Consider the following 18601-nt stretch of genomic DNA (forward strand, 5'->3'; position numbering starts at 1 on the left):
TCACCGCAGAAAAACACCTTCAACAGTCACCGAGCCTCAATCACCTACTTACTCCCTTCACAGTGCTTTTCACCACACATCCAACGAGTCAGGGCAAAAAACAATCTCATTAATACTTTCCTACCTTTTCTTACAGAAATTTACAGTCGTACGCTTTTAGCTCTTTAATTCATTCTGACTTCATTGCTGTATATGGTGAACAGTAACACCCAAACCTGCGTGCTTATCCAGTTCTCCCATCGTCATTGGCCCAAGAGACTGTCCCCCTCACTCCCACGGTGTCAAGATCCTGTGACCACAGACGTAAGTATTCAATAATACTCATTGTTCTGTAATCTTTTACTTTGGTTTATTTTGCTCTATGCCAGTACAATACTTATTATTATAGGTTGCTAATATATTTATTTTCACATGAGCCTACTTAAGTCCTCCAGCTTTGTGTGCTTCCAAAACTGTTTTGAATGTTTCAAATACGTGCAGTGCTAGTAAACGTTATTAAGGTTTTGACAGGGATTTCTTTGAATCTGTAGATGATTTTGTTAGTATGGTCGTCTCCAATATTTATTCAGCCAATCCATTAACCCAAGATGTCATTTATTAGTGTTTGCTTTAATTTGATTCTGTTTTCTGACTTCCACTATATAAAGTATTCACATTACAGTTTGGTTTATTCCTATTTTAGCCTCTTCCGTTGTATCGTTAATGGAGTTATTTTAACTTTCTCTTCGAATTGCTCATGGTAAGTGTTGTACACAGATGACTGCGGTGTTTTAAATAAGAATATACTGCGTGGTCCTGAGCGTTTGAACACCCGGGTCCCAGGTGGTGGTGATGTTTGGGGAGGGTTAGGAGATGTGACCCTGCTGGAGGAAGTATGTCTCTGGGGACAGGCTTTGCTATCCTAAGTCCCACCCTACTTCCTGTTTGCTCTGTTTCATGTTTGTATTCCAAGATGTGAGCTCTTAGCTTCCTGCTCCAGCTACCATGTCCTCCTGGTACCTCTGCCCTGCGACTATGGACTCTCATCTCCCAGAGACAAACAGACAGACAGACACAAACACAGAGAGAGACAGAGAGACACACAGAGAAAATCTTTTAGTTTTTATACATAATATGTTCTAGGTCCAGTAAGTTGGCTCAGTGACCAGAGTGCCTGCTGCCAAGCCAGAGGACCCAGAGTTTGACCCCCAGGACCCGTGTAGTAGACTTCTGTTAGTTGTCCCCTGAGCTCCACATGTGTGACATAATATGTACACAGGTAAACGCATGTACACACACACACACACAAATAAATAAATAAATAAATAAATGTAACTTTTAAAGAGTTTGTTCCCTGCTAACAGAGAATAATTTTATATATTCTCTAAGAGAGATATCTTTGTTTTTAACCCCTTTGGTGTGCCTATTGTTACACCCAGATCTGCGGAGTCCCCCCCCCCAAAACTAACAAGGAGACCGAGTCCCATATGTAAAAGCAAAGAGTCTTTATTCATACACAAGCTGGCAAACTCAAACTCTAGTGTGTCCAATGGATTAGTGATCTGAGAGACCTGAGCACAGCTGTGTGGGTTTTTTTGTTTTGTTTTTTTAAATAATAGCAGAGGTTGAGGTGAGGAATTTTAAAAGTTCAGGACCCCTGATTGGCTGACATTTGTCTAGGGGTGTCCTGGTGGAAAGGGATGGGTGTGTGCTGGCAGGAATTTCCTTTGTTTCTGAATGGTTTCGGTTTCTGGTCTTTCTTGGAACCAAGTATTGCCTTAGGGTAAACTACTGAGCCTCAGATCAGTATTGAGCTTGTCGTGGCTGGGTCATACACCTATAACCTCCAGTCTTGCACTGTACAGAGGTTTGCATTACTGGAAAGTGGGCTTAGAACTGCATCTAAGATTTTGCCCTCCTCTTCCGAGGGCGGGGCCAGTGGCGTCATTGCAATTCCTCCTCAAGTAGTAATTTATAAAGACCGATTCTCGCCGGCTCTGGTGGCTCAGGCCGGTGAAGGAGGCAGAGGCAGGTGGATCTGGAGTTCAAGGCCAGTCTGGACTACACATTTTTTTTTTTTCTTCAATCTCTGTCTGTAACACCCACAAACAGCTAATTAACAACTAACGCCCAATAGTCACAAGGCCGCTCACCGTTCTCCTTACACCGGGATCCTGCTCGATTACCCGCGTTCCCCCCAACAGCCCCTCCAGACGCACAGGCGCCCGCTACACATGCTGCTCACAAGCTCCTGCCCATGCACTCGCCCGACCGTCCCTAATGCCCAAAAGAGCCATTGTCTCTAAAACTATAGAATCTGCCTTTTTACAGTTTAAGGCAGATGCCCACTAGAACCCAGAATAAGTGAGAATGGTATCATGAACATATTATAACTTTACAAAATATAATAAATAAAATACATCCATTTGACAACGTTTTATTTTATTTTTGCATACCTTTAGGATTTGTTTTGGCAGGTAAAGGAATTTGATTATAAAAGGAACAAACAGGACAGCTTTTTATAATTTCCTTAGCTTGTTGCCAAGTAACAGAATTTTTTTCTTTAATCCCCTACTGTTACCATAATGTATCTTATGAAATTTAGAGACTTTCAACACTCTTCCTATTAATAATGGAAGGGAGTTCCAGTGAATACTGAAATTGTCCACGTTTAATCTCCAATTCCTGAAAATACCCAACCCTAAAGTAGGAGAAAGATAAAACAAACAAACAAAAAACAAAAACAAACGAAACAAAAACAAAAAACAAACAAAAAAACCCACTGCATTACCATGATACAAGAAAATGAACAGACCAGTTGAAGGTTGGGTGCTACATCCATAGTTAAACATTTTGTTGCTAGAATGAAGCAAATCAGGCTTTCACCCAAGACCAAAACATTCTTTAGGAAAATCACTCCCTGAGTGGACTCCATTGTTATCTCCCTAAGGGAACTGGAACCTTAGTTGACTCCCTAGACTTTTGATTGAGGTAAAACATATCTACTTCTCTATTCCTAAAATATAAGGGCTGGATTTTAGTCACACCTGTTGACAATAATCTTGAGAGAGCAAAACTCTCTGATCTATATCTAGATGAAACATTTGTTTGAGGTAAAAACACAATAACATTAAAAGAATAGAGATTAGTTCCAAGTCTCTGAATAGAGTCAAGTTCCAACTGCTGACCTTTGCCAAGGTGGAAAGAGGCTCATATATTTGGGCCTCCACAGTAATTGATCAAGTTTTGTTTTTTTTTTTTTGTTTTTTTTTGAGACAGAGTTTCTCTGTAGCTTTGGTGCCTGTCCTGGAACTAGCTCTTGTAGACCAGGCTGGCCTCAACTCCCAGAGATCCGCTTGCCTCTGCCTCCCGAGTGTTGGGATTAAAGGCGTGCGCCGCCACCACCACCCAGCAATTGATCAAGTTTTGCTTTTTTTTTTTTTTTTTGCTAATGATCCAGCCAATCCAGTATAAGATCGAATATAAATAATATAAAGTGGGCAATTTCTTTTTTTAGATTATCTGTTGTAGTTGCACAAATAATAAAGGTAATGCTGAATCATTAGGAATAGGTTTAACAGTCTCCATAAGCAACACAACTCTTTTTGCGTATTGAGAATCAGTAATTATGTTGAGAGGTTTCTTAAAATCTAGTAAAACCATCAGAATGGCGTACAGCTCTGAGTTTTGGACTGAGTCATGTGGAATTTGAACAACCTTACTGTTGGTCCCTGCTTTATAAACAGACATTTCTGATTTGTTTGCACCAGTATAAAATGTAACAGCCCCAGAAATAAGTGCCCTTCTCACTGTGCAGGGAAGAATCCGGTTAGTTCTTTTTATAAACTGAATTTGCTTACGCTTTGGATACTTGTTGTTAATATTTTTAAAGAAATTACTACAAGCTCTTTGCCAATCATCATTAATCCCCCAAATTTGCCTAATTTCAGCATTGGTATATGATATATACCATAATCTTAGCTGGATCCATACCTGACAATTGACAAAGTCTTACTCTTCCTTCTATAATCAGTTTAGAAACTTTTTTATATGGGTCTTTGATTTTTTACTGTTTGTGAGCTAAGAAAATCCATTCCAAAATATTATTCTCTCTCTGTATAACAAGCCCAGTATGGAAATGATTTGAAGGTAAAATTGCTAAAATAAACCTCTTTGTGATGTCTAATCTATCCACATAGGGTTTTATAATTTTTGTTATACTAGGGACAATTTCTTTTGTCAGCCTCGGCTATTAACTGTCTTGGATTGTTTAACTCTGAGTCACCTGGCAATATTTGAAAGAAATTAGTTAATTTTTGAGTACACAATCCAATTGCAGGCCGCAACTATTTGACATCTCCTAATAACCTTTGAAAATCATTAAGAATATGCAATCAATCTCTCCTAATTTGTGCTTTCTGTGGTTAAATTTTTAGTTTATTTAACTTATAGCGTAAATAGCTTAGAGAATCTCCTCTTTGTACTTTTTTAAATTTTTTAGATCTGTAATCTCCAATAAGATAAATTTTTGTGTAATGCATTAAACATTCTTTTTAAGGTATCAGTATCAGAAACCTCCAATAGAACAGTGTCCAGATAATAACAGATAATAAATTGAAGAAAATGTTCAGGTACTGCTTTTAGTGGTTGATTTACAAACTATTGACACAAAGCTTAGCCGTTTACCTGTGGAAGGATATTCCAGTGATATCTCTTTACTGACTGAGAAATATTATAAGTGGGAACTGTATAAGCAAATTTATTTCTATCCTGTTCTTGTAGAGGAATAGTAAAAAAACAATCTTGCTAATCAATAATTATAATAGGCCAGTTTGGGGCAATAAAGAAGGTAAAGGGATCCCAGTCTGTAAAGGTCTCAAATGTTGAATTATTTTATTAATAGTTCTTAGATCAGTTAATATTTTTCATTTTTCAGATTTTTTTTAAAGAACTGGTGTTTTATTTTTATTTTTTATTTTCTCCACTCCCTTCCCTATGTATACAGCATGCATGCCTGCAGGTCAGAAGAGGGCAGCAGATCTCACTGTTTGTAAACTGGGAACTGAACTCAGGACCTCTAGAAGATCATCCCAAGCTCTTAACCTCTGAGCCATTTCTCCAGCCTGATTTTTTTTTTTAAACAAATACTAGGGAATTTTAAGGACTAGTAGTTTCCTCAGAGTGTTTGCTTCTGTTTCTAACTGTTCTTTCACAAGTTCCTAAAACGCCTGCAATTGTTCTTTAGTTAAAGGCCACTGCTCTATCCGCACAGGCCTCTTTCTTAGCCCTTTGAAAGGCAGAGCAGTGGGGTTGTCAGCAGTGGCCCCTGCTATAAATCTAGGACAGCCAATTGCTGTCCTGTTTGACTTTGTGTAACTTGCAGAGCCTGTGACCTTCCTTTACACTTTTTCCTGATGCCCCTTCCAGAAATATATCCCAATTTAAATATCAAATTACAAGCTGATTCTGAAATTGTAAGGATATTAATTTGAGCTCCCCATTGTTGTAACAAATCTCTTCTTCATAGATTTATGGCCATATCAGTCACATAAGGCTTCAAAATTTTTACTTGTCCATTAGGCCCTATACATTTATTCCATTTTACACTCTGTTTTACTTGAGGTAAGGTTCCAATACCCACAATTGAGTGGAGACTTCCTGTAGAGGCCAGTTGAGATCCTAGGATTCTTGTGAAATTATAGATACATCACCACCAGAATCCAATAATTCTTTAATCTTAACCCCATTTAATTTTACTTTCAATTTAGGCCTTTCATCATTAATGCCCATTTGCCAAAATACCCTTTTCAGTCCTTCCCAAGCCTCCTGTCCTCGTCACCGGAGCTGCTTAGACTTTTAGCTACTGGAGTGTCAGCAACTGAGCGGTTCTATCACCAGCTTCATTCTGCACACTCCTTTCTACATGTGCCATAATCGTAATTTCTCCCTGGTAATCTTCATCTATAGTTTCTGGGTGTACAATAAATCCTTTGGATACTGGACTGCTTCTACCAAAAATCATTCCTACGGTTCCTTGGGGGAAGGGGACTATACACTGCCACAGACCGGCTCAGGGGAGCCACTCAGACCATGGGAGAAGCAGGATCTTGGTACACAGGAAGGCACAAGTTTGGCGAATGACAGACAGACACAATACACAAGAGAGTGGTTGGAATCTGCTGCGATTTTACTGAATTCATGTTTTCATTATATAGTATTCAAATAAGAACAAATCAGAAGGTCATGTATCATTGGTTGGCACAGTATGAAAGCTTTTTTTTAGTCACATCAGCGATATTTAAGAAAAGTGTATTATCAGAAACAGGTCTTAGACATAAAGCATCCTTAGAAGAGGAAATTTTGTCCTTGGAATGTAAACCTCAGACAAGTGGTTTCATCTTATGAATAGAAAGTTTCTGTCTCATGGCTATCATGGCCCTTCCTCTTCCTAACCCTTTATTTCATCTAGTGACCAAATATACTTAATCAGTTCTCTGCACCTGTTGAAATATACTTTTTAGTACCTTCTTATGCAGAGGATACTTGTGGGGGTTGGGATCTAGCAAGCCTATCCATAAAGTTCAAAGTATAATATAACACTCTTTGTCCATCAACTTTAACCCGTCTGTTCCCTTGCTCATCATACACCGCCGTGTATGGCAAGGGTTCTGCTGTAGTCTTATACATTCCCATACTGTGCTTCCCTATCCCAGAGCTGTTCCTGAAGAGATAATCCTTGTCTTGTAGATTTATAGAATATCATTATTATAAAAGATATTGAGCAAAGCTCGTATCCCGCATAGCCAGCTAATCGAGAAACCCGTCTATGCCTCAAGGGTGGCCAATACCGGGCCATCTGCTATTGACCTCCAGGAAGCCTAGTCCCTTAGGACGCGTAGCTCCCGACCGGCATAATGATGTATGTCATGTCACACAGACAACACTGGAGTTAGTGTGGCAATACACCCCAGTGGCTATCTTATAACAAGGAATCTGTGGGGACACAGTTAGATGTCTACCCACTGACAATTCTAAAGCAGCGCTCCCTGAAGCAGCAAACATTAAACTTCTAATGCTGAGTCTGTGTTCCCCTGGTGGCTCTGTTGATGAGCCACACAATTGCTGAAGGGAAACTGCAAGCTCTTTTCTGTTAAAGGGCCCCAGCTAAGCCCCTCACCCAGTTTCCTGAAGGTAAAGGACTATTATGCATCTTTGATCTACACTCCTTAGTCCAGTGTTTATCTTTCCACATCTCTTACAAATTCCAGGGGAATGAGGCTTTCAATACAATCATCCTCTGAAGAGGTATCCTTTTTAGTAACAGAACGGTAACAGGCTTTCCTTAAATGTCCCAGTATCCCACAGTTGAAACATCTTGTGTTCGGGATTTAAGGCCATTACCTATAGCTTATCCAACTATATCAGCATCATATTCTGCAGAGTCAGTATCAGCAGTAGGCTTTAACCCACTCCTCCGAAGGAGCTCCTTGAGCCTTCAGGGCCTTATGGCCTTTGGCATTCTGTGGTAGCATTCTTAAAAGCCAAAGATTCAGATAAAACCTTTCTAACATCTGGATCAGCTGCTGTTCTATGCACTGCTGAAGTGAATCTTTGTTAAAAGGCAGTGTAGATGTCTCCTGCACTTTGCCCGGCTTTTGATCTTTTCCCTGGCTCCTCCACCTTATCCCGTGCCCTTAAAGCCACTAGGTGACGCTGCACTCACTACAGGGGCATCCAACTGCGTTTGTCTTTCGAGATTAGCATACTGTCCCTCTCCTGGTAATTGGTCCTTTACTCTCTTTACTCCTCTAGGGTGACTGCCCTGTTACAGCTGCTGCTTCCTCTCTCCACCAAGTAAGCCAACTGAGGATTAGCCTCTAGTATAGCTGCCAAGAGATCCTTCCAATCTTGAGGAATAACTCTATTCTGATTAGCCCAGTGGTTTACAACCTGTCTTACACAGGGAGAATGCATTCCATAAGCTACTCCTGCTTCTTTTAATCCGTTCAGACCTTTAAGTCTGTAGGTCTCCAATCAACCTGAACACACCCTTGAGGCTGCTGATCATTTGCATAATACCTGGGAACACCTGTGGAGGTGTCCTTATGACCCTAGGCAACCTTTCCTCAAATCCCTCAAAAGGATTTCCTTTTCTTCTGTAGAGAAATTTTTCCTTTCAATTCTCTCTTCTACTGATTTTTCTACTGGGAAGATTTCCCTTGCATTTCCGTAGTTTTCCTTTTCTTTACTGGGAAGTTTCCTTTTTTGTCTTTTGTCTTGGGAGTTTTTGTGTTTTTAAACACGCAGTCTTCTCAACTGTTCTAATTCCTAAATCTGTTATTTCTAACGAAGGCAAAGGGAGAGTCATCTCCTGTGTCGTGGTTTTCCTCACTTTTACTGTCTTCTGAAACAGCTTTCTTATCAACCCGTGAAGGAACATTCTCCTCTGCTGGCTGACCGTTTCTAGCCTGAGTGTCTTCCCTTTTACTTTCCTGTTCTACTTCTGATGCAGCTTTAAGTGACTCCTTATTCTGCAACGGCTCCAGAGAGTTTGATATTAAATTACATAAAGTACAAAATTTTAATGGTGTGGGCTCTCCTTTTTGATGAGCTCTCTTCAAAGCTCACATAACTTGCTTCCATCCTTCAGTTTCAATTGACAGTGAGGAGTTGCATTGAAACCACTTGCAATGGCATTTGATTAACATCCAAAGCTCTGTAGCCGTTTTTCCTTCACTTTCACTTCATTTCCCCTTAACAGGTATTTTAATAGCTGCATAAACTGCCGCCCCTGAGATGGGAAGTTTCCCATGACCCTGCCAGTCCTGGGGTCCTCTGACCGTGAGAACATTCCTCCTAGCTCTCAAAGCCCCCAGCTTCTCTGTCCTTCAAGCAAGCCCCAGTTGGGCGACAAAATGACGCGAATATTTTTGGCGCAGGTCTGAGAAATGAAGGCTTCAGAGACACGTGAGAATGGGAAGCTCAGTCTCAGAAAACTGAAGCGCTTTCCCTTCGCCTCTCAGCATTTTTTCTTCCCCCTGTGTTTACATTTTAGCTAGTTGATTTCCATATCTCAAAACAAACTGCTAGAAACTTCTGACAATACAATGCCAGGTGCAAATACCTAATTCACGTGGTACCATGGTTTTCCGGGTTTCCTCTAAACCAAGTTTTGCATTGGCTTTGTATCCATAGGAAATGAAAAGTCTTTATGGCCCAACAAACCTCTCCGCCGACGCAATAATCCAAATCAGACCAAATCAAACAAAATTAGAAAAAGCCCAGGTTTAAGGGATTCCAACCTCCCCCCCCCCCCCCCCCCCCCACGTAACATTCATACAGGGCAGCGAGAGGTCTTTGTAACACAATGCAAGTCCTAGGGGCTGTGTGAAAATTCTGGGGCCAGTCCAGGTATAACCTAGGGGAGACTAAGGGCTACTGAAGATTTTGCTTGCTCTCCCTCTGGCCTGGTGCCCGAGGGAAATTATACCACATAATGTGAGTGTTTTCTATAGTGGAAGTCAGAAAACACTGCTGAATCAAGTTAAAGCACACTAATAAATGACATCTTGGGTTAATGGATTGGATGAAAAAATATTGGCACGGCCATACTAACAAAGCGATCTACAGATTCACAACAATCCCTAGCAAAACCTTAATACTATCTACTAGAACTGCATAGATTTGAAACATGCAAAACACTTGGAAAACTCACAAAGTTGGAGGACTTAGGTAGGCTTATGTGAAAATATAAACAACCTATAAAACAAGGCAACCTATAAAAACAAAATATGTACGATACTTACATAGAGAAAAATAAACCATAGAAAAGGATTACAGAACAATGAGTATTATCAAATGTTCACTTATACGGTCTCACGATTTTGACAAGGGTACCAAAAGCACACCGTGGGAGTGAGGGGGACAGTCTCTTGGGCCAGTGACGATGGGAGAACTGGATGAGCACGCAGGTTTGGGTGTTATTGTTCACCATGTACAGTGATGAAGTCAGAATGAATTAAGGGGCTAAAAGCCTACGATTGAAATTCCTGTAAGAAAAGGTAAGAAAGTACTAATGAGATTGTATTTTGCCCTGACTCGTTGGGTGTGTGGTGAAAAGCAGTGTGAAGAGAGTAAGTAGGTGACTGAGGCTCGGTGAACGTTGAAGGTGTTTTTCAGCGGTGAGAGTTGGGATTGACTGCAGAGCTGCGGTTTAGGCTTGAGGTTCTGTCGGGCGGTGCGGGAGCGTTTTCCGGGGAGGCCGGCAGGGGTGGATCGAGCGGGCATCGCCTCCAGGAGTTGTGAGGCTGCGGTTCCTTAGAGACAGCGGCGGGCAGGGAGTGTGAGGGTGACGTGGGGCGTCCAGAGGTTTGGATTAGGGGAAGGTTGGGTTTAAAACTACACCTAATATTTTGCCCTCCTTCTCCGAGGGCGGGGCCAGTGGCGTCATTGCAAATCCGCCTCAAGTAGCAATTTATCACGCCTGACTCCCTCCGGCTCTAGTGGCTCAGGCCGGTGAAGGAGGCAGAGGCAGGTGGATCTGGAGTTCGAGGACAGCCTGGTCTACACATTTTTTTTTTCCCGCCCGCCAAGAAAATAGCCACAGTACGTGATACACTAAAGTACCAACACCCACGAAGCCTCTCCGTACCCTCTTCTCACGCTGATGGCGCCGCTCGGCTACCGGCACCCAGACTGCTCCAGCTCCTGCAGACGCGCAGGCGCCCTTTCCACAGCGCTGCTAACAAGCCCTTGCCCAAGCACCCACTCTCACTGTGGATCCCGTGCTTGTCCACGCCCGCTCTCCGCACGCCTCTGCTTGGCATGCTCCCTTCCCTACAATCCGCCTCCTCGGCCATCCCTACCGTTAGGTTCATTTTCTCTAGTTCTGGCCGTCAAGAGTCTTCTTGACGTCAGCTTCAGGGCTCACTGTGTGGGGTCACAGGGCACATCCAACCAGAGATCCTCAGCCCGCAAGGCCTAAGATACACAGCTTTGCCCTCTCCTGTGTGCCCTATTCACTTCGCATGATGACCTCTTTTTATCTTCTTTGTGCCCAGTGCATTTTCTCCCTCCGGTCCCCAGCTCTGGCTGTTGACCCCACAGCCTCTCCCTATGCCCCTCTTCTCCTCCTACACCTCTCCTTTGATAATAACAACCGTCGATAGCTCACGCATACCCTCAAGTCATCAGGACACGCGCGTTCTCATCATCTTGCATCTACGAAGTTTCTTGTGCTGAGCTGTTCCTCACCGGCCCTTAGGGATTTCTCCCTTCCCAGACCCCTGTAGAAGCCTCAGGGGCCAGGACTTGGTGTCATGGCTGCCACTGTGCCCTGACAAAGGCCCCACTGTGTCAAGACTGACCTTTGGGAAGGAGCCCTGGGTTGTCTCCTAGTGTTCAGGTCTCCTTCTGACTTTGTTTATGTCTCAAGCGTGCAGCCATCAGGGCCCCAGCATCCTCTGTGCTTCTGCTGCCAGAGGGTAGGGATGAGGAGGGCAGTGGTTCCTGTGGCTCTGGAATTTCCAGGTCTTCCTAGGTGTGGATGGCGGTGGGAGGCCCTTGCTGCTGAAGAATGCCCGGTCCTGCCTATGCACTCACCGCCCAACTGCTTAGTTGAACCTAGCACACAGGATACACCACGAAAGACCTGATTAACAGTGCTCCCAAACAGCAGGAAGCATTTTGGACAAAACCACACCCATATTCCCAAATATTGTTTATAGGTGCTTCTTTACATTTAGGTGTGGGGATATGCTATGGAGATTTGCATTGGTATGGTTCTTGGTTTATTGATAAAAATATAAGGTCAATCTTGTTATACGTATATTTCTACTCTTGATTAAGGCATTGTGATTTTGCAGTCCATTTAAAAAATGTGATTTGTAATTAAGAAATACAGGTTAATATATAATCACCTATAGTAGTCAAGATTTTCTAGATGTACAGAGATGTATTTCAGATAGGTAGGCATTCTTCTAACCTTTCAAAGACTACAGAATATGGGATTTAAAATGTTTTAATGACTTAGAATTTTCATGACAATGATACACGTCTGTTCCTGGCAGCACAAGCTACTTCAAGAGGAACATGGGCATCGAAGACGCTCCTTATGGAGTTCGCTGGCCATTTGGGCAAGAAACTGCTCTTTCCTGGACTGCATAACTGGACATGCAGGACCCACAGAGAAATGACTGCTGAACTTGCCTAAGGGTGAGTTGATCCTTCAGGGTTCCTGCTTCATGAGTGTGTCTGCCGAGCATTCTGCACAACACAGAAGAAAATGACTGACAAACTGCTAATATAGGTGGAACAGTCTTTGAAATTTCCTGCTTCATGGAAAAGTCTGCTGGATACTGAGGGCCCATAGGCTGAAAAAGGATGGCCCAATAGTGCAGTAGAACTTTGGGTGACTGTCCAGATAACGAGATGTCTCTATCAATTCTTGCGTTTTTAGAAGTTGCTTACAATTCACTTCATATTTACTTATTTCATAAGACTTCTATAGCCGGGCGGTGGTGGCGCACGCCTTTAATCCCAGCACTCGGAGGCAGAGGCAGGCGGATCTCTGTGAGTTCGAGACCAGCCTGGTCTACAAGAGCTAGTTCCAGGACAGGCTCCAAAACCACAGAGAAACCCTGTCTCGTAAAACCAAAAAAAAAAAAAGACTTCTAGAGTCTTTGATAGAGTTGAAGAATAGGTAGAGATTGGTACAGTTTTCCTTGGTTATGATTAAAAAGTAGTTGGAATATTTATATCTGTAATTCTTGCTTGATACCTGTTCTGTTATATGTAATTTTACTATGTTAAAGTTAAAACTTTCCTTTTTGTTTAAACAGAAAAGGTGAAGTGGTGTGGGAGGTCCTTCTGTCTATGTGTTGCTCTTATTGGTTAATCAAATAAAAAAAAAAACTGCCTTGGCCTGTTGCTAGGACTGGAAAAACTGGACTGAATGCTGGGAGGAAGAAGAGTCAGAGAGACGCCATGGAGCCAACAGAGTCAGCCATACCTACTCTTTCCCGGTAAGCCACTGCCATGTGGCAATATGCTTATTAATAGAAATGGGTTTAATTAATGTAAGAGTCAGCCAATAAGAAGCTAGAACTAATGGGCCAAACAGTGATTTAATTAATACGGTTTCTGTGTGATTATTTTGGGGCTAAACTAGCTGAGTGGCCAGGACAAACAAACAGACCCTCCACTAATAGAAGGTTATGAGCTACTTCCATAGTTAAACATTCTGTTGTTAGAACAAAACAAGTCAAATACACATCCTAGACTGAAACATTCTGTAGACAAACCACTCCCTGTGTGGAATCCAATGTTATCTCTTGAAAGAAACTGGAATTTTAGTTGGATCCTAGACTTTTGTTAGGGGCAGAAACATATGTACTTCTCTATTCCTGAAGCACAAGGTCTGGCTATTAGCCACACTGTGGACAATAACCTTGAGAGAGTAGAACTCTCTGACCTGAATCTAGGTGTGACCTTGTTTGAGGTAGAAACACAATAACCTTGAAGGAATAGAGGTAAGTTCCAACTCTCTGACCTTTGGTGAAGGTGAAAATAGACATTTTTGGGCCTCCACACTGGGAAACAAGATTTCACCGAGGACGTACTTGTGGGAATCAGCAGATGTTATAACTGCTTGAGTTTGTAAGGGGTTAAGAAATGAGTTCCTGGGCTGGAGAGATGGCTCAGTGGTTAAGAGCACTGCCTGCTCTTCCAAAGGTCCTGAGTTCAATTCCCAGTAACCACATGGTGGCTCACAACCATCTGTAATGAGATCTGGCACCCTCTTCTGGCCTTCAGGCATACACACAGACAAAATATTGTATAAATAAATTTTTAAAAAAATAAAATAAAATAAAAAGAAATGAGTTCCTTTAGATCAAGACATTCTCTAAATTTGTTTTTTTTTTGTAACTAGAAATATCCTGTGATGTTCACACATCTTTGAAGCAACCAGACAGCTGAACTCAGGGCTGAAGGAACAAGCAAATAAAGCTGTTCTGTAGATGGACGCTTCTGTCCCACTGGTCCCACAGCCATTCAGTCTCAAAGAAACACTCAGAGGCTTATATCGATTATAAACTGTTTGGTCTATTAGCTCAGGTTTCTTACTAACTAGTTCTTAATTAAATTAACCCATAATCCTTGTTTATCGACGTGGCTTGGTACATTTTTTCAGGGAGTCGTTCTCATTTACTTCCTCTGAATCAGGTTGATGACTATGTCTCTCTGCCTTCCTCTTCCTAGAATTATCTTAGTCTGATTGCCTTGAATATATTTCCTGTCTGGCTAATGTCCAGTCAGCATTTTATTAAACCAATACAAGTGATAATTTTTACAGTGTACAAGAGCATTATTCCACACCACTGTTCTGATTATCTCCTTTATTAAAAAGTACTATCTATTGCTGAACAAACCCCTTCAAAATGTTCTAGACTGACATATCACTTGCTTTATGACTGCATTACAGCGCAAGGGCTGCCAAGGATCCACCAGGTGGTTAAGTGAAATTTTTCCCCATGTGCTACACTTTCAAAGTTGCAGTTGCGCATTGTGGACGCAAGATTGCCACAGACTCCCCTTTGAATTTATGAGCTAACACTCCTGCGTGAAAGTAAAAACTTCATAAAACAATGTCTTCCATTGCTGGATCTAGGGAGGGAAATGTACAAAGATGCTTTAGAAGGCAGGGGCCCTGACAGGATTCACAAAACAGTATCAAGACACAGGTATGCTGGGGTCATTGTAGGGGCCCCGCCTTTAATCCGAGCACTTGAAAGAAAAAGGAAGAGGCAGGAGAATCTGAAGGCCACCCTTGAACTAAGAGCTAATAACTAATTAAATCCCATATCTTCCTTTTCTATCCTCCAACCTTGAAAATTAAAAGTAAAACAATTTCACAGTCTTTCTTTTATTAGGACATAGGCACAGAATGGGATTGTGTGATGGTAAAGTGGATGTGTCTCGAATTTTTGAGGACTCCCTTGCTGTTGTGCAGAACGGCCAGGACAGCTTTCATCCCCACCAGCGCAGGCACTTGATCTTTTCTCCGTATCCTCATGAACACTCAACTCTGTTTTGTTTTATAATTGACAGGAGGCAGGATTGTATCCTCTGGATGTGACTTAGCGGTGCAGATAGTTTCTGTGGACAAACACTGACTCAGATCTGACATGGCTCAGTGGCTGCAGGTGGCATCTGAATTAGCCTTCCTGGTGGAATTTCACCTCCATAGCTGGAGTTCAGAGATGCTCTCAGTAGGATCTGATCCAATAGTAAATTAAGGCTGCGGCGGAAATGATGGAGACAGGAAATCTAACTATTTGAGGTCATGGGAAAACATTCCATCCAATGTGCCTTGAGGGTCACTTGATTTCATATGTACTATCTGTGTGTGAGAGATGAGTCAGGAGCCATCAGGAAGGACTCAGCTGTCATAAACAGCGCCATGAAGTTGTTACCAATACCATGCCAAGTTGTTACCAGTACCAGGTGAACATGCAAATGATAATTTATGGGACTATTTCCTTCAGATTTGTGCTCTGATTATGTCGTTGCATTACTGAAAAGACGAAGGTAACACCATGCTGTCCCAACATTACTCTCTGCCTGCCTGATCACTCCTCAGCCTTCCACCTTCAACATTCACATTCACGGTGTGGACGCTTCTGGTGCTGTCCACTTGACTGTGATTGGGATGTATTGTGTCTGGAAGATACAGACTAGCCTTGTAAACAATGAAGATGTTACTAGGCACCTCTAAATTCCTCACCACTTATATAGCCCTCCCCAACACTGACGTAATTATAGTTTTGTATTTTTAAATGCTGTACTCCTGAGCTCAGGCATCAAGAAACATCCCAGAGGTGTGAGTTCATTCTGCATGGCTATTAATAAAGGTTCTAATCGTTTAATTAGTTTTTTTTTAAGATTTACTTATTCTACCTGCATGTAAGCCTGCAGGCCTGAAGCGGGTGCCAGATCTCATTATGTGGTTGCTGGGAATTGAAGCTCTAACCTCTGAGCCATCTCTCCTGCACCACGTTTGTGCTTGTCAGTAACTATCTCATGTGGACCATTTCATCACCGGGTATCTTAGTCAGGTTTTTGTTGCTATGATAAACATTATGACCAAAAGCAAGTTGGGAACGAAAGGGTTTGTGTCAGTTTATAGTTTACAGTAAGCCTTGGAAGGAAAGTCAGGCAAAGAACTCAGGGCAGGAACCAGGAGGCAGGAACTGAAGTAGAAGCCAAGGATGCGGGCTGCTTACTGACTTGTTCCTCCAGGCTTACTGGGTTCGCCATCTTATACTATGCAGGGTCACCTTCTCGGGGGATACAACATCACCTACAGTGGGGGTCCTGTCATATCAATCATTAATCAAGAAAATGCCATGCAGGCTAGCTTACACTCCAGTTTCATGGAGGTGTTTTCTTAACTGAGTTCACTCCGCACAGATGAGCCTGGCTTGTGTCAGGTTGGTAAAAGGTTAACTAACTCAGTGGGTAAAGATTTCTCCTCTCATTTTGTCTTTCCACAGACAGAAGTCAGCTAAGACACAGTTTAAGCTCAAGTTTATTTAGCAAAGCAAAGGGACTCAAAGCAATAAAAAACTCCAGAACATTATCAAGGCAGGTGAGACTGGAGGTGGCTGGCAGCCCACTGGGCTCTACATGGTGGAGGTTTTTAAAGTTCCTCATGGTCCCCTCTCTCTTATACCAATGTCAAGTTCCTCCCTTTGGGAGCCAGCTTCATTTAAATTACTCTGCTGAAATTGTTCCAGGGCCAAGATGTCTGCACAGTTATCCCTTGCTTGCTCATCAGCACAATTGTTGATGACATCTATGGTCATTGGGAAAGTGCCCTGGTGCCTTAGTTTCTTACATAGCAGGAGGAGCCCAGCTGCAGCTTCAAAGGTCTCTGTCCACAAAGGAGCATTGCAACATCAGGAGACACAGCAACCAAGACACAGCCGTAGTCCATTTGATTGCCTCCCTGGTAAGCAGGAAGCTCATCTCTGCCAGTTCTAAAGCTGTGAAACCCAACGCCAAGATGCCAGCATGGCCCAGGGTCTGCTGGTGCATCATGTCCTGGTGGGGATGTCACATGACCAGAGCTCAGTTTATCTAAGCTTTTGTAGGTGTCATTCAAACCACTGTCAGGCCTTTCCCCAAGTCTCTTAACCATGGCTTCTGGGGTCAGGCAAGAGCAAAGGCTTTCATCAGTGTGTGCTGGCTTTGCGTGAGGGGATGGAGAGAAGAGGACTCTGCAAACAGTTTTCTGCAGGATTCTCAGGAACAGAGACCAGTGAAGGTCATACAGACTCCAGGGTTAGAATCCAGTGCCCCTCAGCTTGCCTGTGCGTCTTTCCACAGAACAACTCTCTTAGAATGGCAAATCAGCATCTTGTCCCCTTTACAGAATAAAGAAACCAGACAGAGGCATCTGGAAGAATCACAGCAATTTGCTGTACACTGGGAGGGCCCGCAGCCTAGATAGAGGGAGGGCAGAGATCTGTATGATAAAGTAATCAAGACGGGATTCGCAGGCAGGAGTCATTACATGTGTTTTCAGAGATGTTTTAGTTTCTTTTGGCAGATCCACTTGTTTTCTGAATCACAGCTTTCTGAAACCACTTTGTCCTTTGAGACAACGACACAGCTGTTTCTTATAGCATCGCCTATGATGTTCAATTTGAGGAGGAAGAGAACAGCCACTCTTAATGTTTGGGATTTTCTCATAATTATCTTGAGTTGGACATGTTTTCCTCTGGACTTCTAAGGACTGTAGAATACATAGTTTTTAGTTATAGTAAACCTAGAGTATCAACATACACCAACATTAAAGATAAAGGTTTATGTGAACAAATCTCCAGCATAATTTTCATTTTTACTTACAACTGGAGAAGAATTCTTGCAGCCAAAAAAAAAAAAAAAACCTTCATCTGATATAACAAAGGAGAAGGTTTGAAAACACAATTGAATCTTATTCTACTCCTAACATGTCATGCAAGGAAAAAAGCCGCCTCAATTTGCTAAACTTCGGTCTCCTAAATATATAGGCTATAACCAGCCAATGCTTGGGGAAGGAGCTCATGTATACATGAACATGTGACAACAGATAAACACAGCGGTGCTTAGTGGCTCTACAGACTCTCAGCATCCACAGAGGGAAGAGGCTAAGGCTGTGTGACGGCAGTGGTCCCTTTATCCCTGGGAGTATTTAATTTAGTACTTATACATGGCTCCCGTGTCTCCCATGGTACACTGCAGGTGTGAACAAAACAAGAATTCAAACACAGTGCAGGTAAAATTAGAGTTAACTGTAGGGACGAGATGAGTTCAAAATGCACTAATTTATGGTAAACAGAAAGGGGGTGTGTGACAGTGGGCGGGACTTCCTCCCAGATGCTCTCTCTTGTTTGGTCATTTTTTCATGGAGCCCTTTGGGTCTGAGAGAGAAATTGCTCTCACCCACCTGCCTGGATGCTAGTCATACCATAGACTCCCTCCACTGTAAAGGTTCCTTTGTCTTATTTCTTCCATGCTTCAGGATTTTATTCAGTTTTAAAGATGATTTCCTTAGGACTGATCTGTTCAAAATGCCTTT

General features: G+C 42.4%; 1 protein-coding gene and 1 long non-coding RNA gene across 2 annotated transcripts in view; one reads left to right on the plus strand and one right to left on the minus strand.

The window, feature by feature from the left end:
- Nucleotides 1-18601, plus strand: part of LOC121439989 — a 21558-nt gene continuing 2957 nt past the window's right edge. Inside the window, exons 1-3 of the long non-coding RNA XR_005973316.1 lie at nucleotides 1-303; nucleotides 12048-12192; nucleotides 12912-13001. This is a non-coding gene — a long non-coding RNA (uncharacterized LOC121439989). The remainder of the gene's footprint in view (nucleotides 304-12047; nucleotides 12193-12911; nucleotides 13002-18601) is intronic.
- LOC121439981 (killer cell lectin-like receptor subfamily B member 1B allele C) overlaps nucleotides 17319-18601 on the minus strand; it is a 14087-nt gene continuing 12804 nt past the window's right edge. Inside the window, exon 6 of the mRNA XM_041640664.1 lies at nucleotides 17319-17710. Coding sequence (XP_041496598.1) covers nucleotides 17563-17710 — 148 coding nt within the window. The 3' untranslated portion in view covers nucleotides 17319-17562. The remainder of the gene's footprint in view (nucleotides 17711-18601) is intronic.

This window comes from Microtus oregoni, unplaced genomic scaffold (genome assembly GCF_018167655.1).
Source record: "Microtus oregoni isolate MIOR12 unplaced genomic scaffold, Mior012 000002F_ref0000024, whole genome shotgun sequence".
Classification (NCBI taxonomy): domain Eukaryota; kingdom Metazoa; phylum Chordata; class Mammalia; order Rodentia; family Cricetidae; genus Microtus; species Microtus oregoni.